At 46.5% G+C, this 3,171-nt stretch overlaps 1 protein-coding gene across 1 annotated transcript in view; it reads right to left on the bottom strand.

The window, feature by feature from the left end:
- Nucleotides 1–2,394, bottom strand: part of DEPDC7 (DEP domain containing 7) — a 20,421-nt gene extending 18,027 nt beyond the window's left edge. The window contains exon 1 of the mRNA XM_018567757.1: nt 2,305–2,394. Within this exon, the coding sequence (XP_018423259.1) occupies nt 2,305–2,377 (73 nt within the window). The 5' untranslated portion in view covers nt 2,378–2,394. The remainder of the gene's footprint in view (nt 1–2,304) is intronic.
- Nucleotides 2,395–3,171: the final 777 nt, after the last annotated feature.

Raw genomic sequence — 3,171 nt, 5'->3', positions numbered from 1 at the left:
GTGTAATTATCTACATTTATAAATCAGGTTGATCAATTAATAGGAAATTCAGGAGCCAGGTCCATGGCCAGGACTAAAGTAAACATTAAGTGTTAGGTGCCATCTGTTTTTAAGGAACATTGGCTACCTAGTTCCTGGTATCTGCCCGGCCCAGTTATAAATGATGTATTGTCAGACAATCCGATCTACCCATTAACCTCCTGAACAGAAGCAATAGCAAGCTTGGAGGGTTGGCAGGAGGGAATGTTCAGCCCTCTTGTAGCCATGAAATGTTTCACCAACTGAACCTACAGCATTCATTTTAGCCTGCAGTCTAGAAGTTCTCCACATTCTACGCCTTGCTATGAATTATTACCAGCTTTACTATTGTACCTCTGAAAACCACAAATATATTTTTACTTTGACATTTTTACTGGCAGAAATAATACTTAAGTTCCCTGTTCTTTGGAGAACAACATTCAATTCACGCACAGCAGTAAATCTCAAAGCGATTAGACCGGTATTATGGCTGTGGTACAGCTTGTGGTATTAAAGGAGAGCGAATTAACTGCTAGAGGCTCAGGAGAATAGGAAATGCTTCTAAAACCCAGGGACCACCATGAAAAAGTCTGCACAGGACAGGCTAGCTGGAGACTAGTTTTTATCATGTATAGTTAGGTACCTATCCAGGGAAGGAAGGGAGTGACTGGGGAAGAGTGGTGAGCCTCTTGTACGACATTCATCCAATCTACCCATGCACAAGTTTCACCCACCTGAAAAAAAAAATCTCCAACTAGTCCAAACGATCATCTCCCAGATCATACATTTACACACAATCTATACTCGTGTGCCACTATATCTTTCAGCCAACACGCCAAACTTTTGAGCCTCTGGCAGGGGTAGGCCCTCCAGCTGTGGCAAAACTACAAATCCAATTCAGCATTGCAAGAATGACAACCACAGGCATGACTCCCGGAGGCAGAAGAGTTATGTGATTGTATATAAAGATGATATCAAGGCTAATGCATGTAATATGTACATAAATGCTTAGGAGTAGAGGAGTAAGGTGCAACACTTGCTTCATTCCTTGCACTGGCAGCCCCCCCCCAAAACCTCTTCTGGAAGGTGCTACAGCCCACAACACATTACATTGATAGGGAGATCATGAACTTATGAGACATCTGACTATGTATGACTAGATTAACTTATGGCATCAAGAAATAAAATTTTAAGTGGCTTTTCTCGTGCAAAGTTTCCATTCAGCCAGTAGTTCTCTAGGTGGAGGTGATGTAGATCACTTCCCATTCATTATTGAGGATATAGTTAACATGCTATGTCCTCAATTATTTACACTCAGCGATCTCCTTCCCGACACAGTCAAGGAGGCACGAGCGAGCGGAGCCCATCCTCCTGCGACAGCTCTGGCAATCTTCCGGTTCCAACAGGAGGCCAAGCAGTGCATGGGCAATCCTCATTCAGGTACAGTACTCTTTAACCAATTCTGAATGCTTGCTTTGGTTACTGTATACACGCTTTGAAAGGAGACCGAAGTTATATTGGACCATTTGCTATTTTAGAGTTGGATGCCAAGAGAGTTACTCAGCACTGAATACAACCACTAAAGCTGACAAGATTTGGTACATTGGACTTCCACACTGAACAAGGTCACATTCAGATCATGCAATAAATACCTGAGCATTCCCGGGTCTTATCTCTACATGCCTGTAACCTGCTGTCACCCAGCAAACAAACTGCAATCTAGCATACCGACTGCAACAATGTGAACTGAACCAAGTTTATTCCACGGCTGGTCAGAACACAGGATCCAACAAAAAAGCAGATTTCTTAATTGGCCCATTGCCCAACTAATCAAGTATTTGCCCAGTCCATTCCTTGGGACAAACCCATTTTCCCCATGCAGGACAAAGCAACAGGGTAAAGTGACAGTCAAAAATGTTCCCTCCCCCCATTGATAATTAAAGCACTTGCCTTAAATTAGGTTTCTTAATCCGATCTTTCCTGTCATTTTCATCTGTCCCTCCAGCACTGCTGCGGGTCTCCGATCCAGCGCCGACTCCTGTCCTTGATGGCACTTCCTGTCCCACGGTGTCTTCATGCGGGCGCACGCGTCCATAGACTTACCTAGTGTCTTGGTATAGGTACCCACAGGAGTCAGACAACAAGAAGGAATCACCTAAAAGATTCCAATGCATACAGTCAGGATTCCGACACAACATGAATCGCTTCTAAAAAGTCTACCTGCTGCACAGACACAGCTCCATAGGACTACACTCTATAGACATTGCCCAGCCTTGTCCGCAGTACCTGGAGGTCGGTGTGCCGGGCTGTAGGACGTGCACAGGTTCAGTGCAAGCGCCTTCTCCCGCACCGTGGCCATTCTCCTCTCCCCGGGATCGCGGAGTCGGACTGAGTCTGGGGGCGGAGCGCTCACCGGTCTTCACTACAGGATGGGCGGGTCCAGTGACGTCACGCCTCCTACAGCCAGGACGGACAAGCCGCGCTGCGCTAAACACGTGCAGAGAGTATGCGATCTCCGGGGTGAGGATGAAGCTGGGGTCATCCTGTATCCGCCAGTCACTGAGCTGGTCACTACAAGAGCCAGTGTCTGATGACCACTGCAAGAGCCTGCACATGATAACAAGAGATGGTCACTAAAGAAGCCAGTTTCTGATGGGCACATCTGATCACTGGGTGAGCCTGCACATGATAAGAGATGATCACTGGAAGACCCTGCACATGATGACAAGAGATGATCACTAAAGGAGCCTGCACATGATGGCAAGAGATGATCTCCGGGGTGAGGATGAAGCTGGGGTCATCCTGTATCCGCCAGTCACTGAGCTGGTCACTACAAGAGCCAGTGTCTGATGACCACTGCAAGAGCCTGCACATGATAACAAGAGATGGTCACTAAAGAAGCCAGTTTCTGATGGGCACATCTGATCACTGGGTGAGCCTGCACATGATAAGAGATGATCACTGGAAGACCCTGCACATGATGACAAGAGATGATCACTAAAGGAGCCTGCACATGATGGCAAGAGATGATCACTAAAGGAGCCTGCACATGATGGCAAGAGATGATCACTGGAAGAGTCTGCACATAATGACAAAAGATGATCACTAAAGGAGCCTGCACATGAACACAAGAGATGATCACTGGAAGAGTCT

Source organism: Nanorana parkeri, unplaced genomic scaffold (genome assembly GCF_000935625.1).
Source record: "Nanorana parkeri isolate BGI_ZX_2015 unplaced genomic scaffold, ASM93562v1 scaffold30, whole genome shotgun sequence".
In the NCBI taxonomy this organism is placed as follows: Eukaryota; Metazoa; Chordata; class Amphibia; order Anura; family Dicroglossidae; genus Nanorana; species Nanorana parkeri.
The sequence above is the reverse complement of the archived record's forward strand: the minus strand, read 5'-3'. Positions and strand labels throughout refer to the sequence as shown.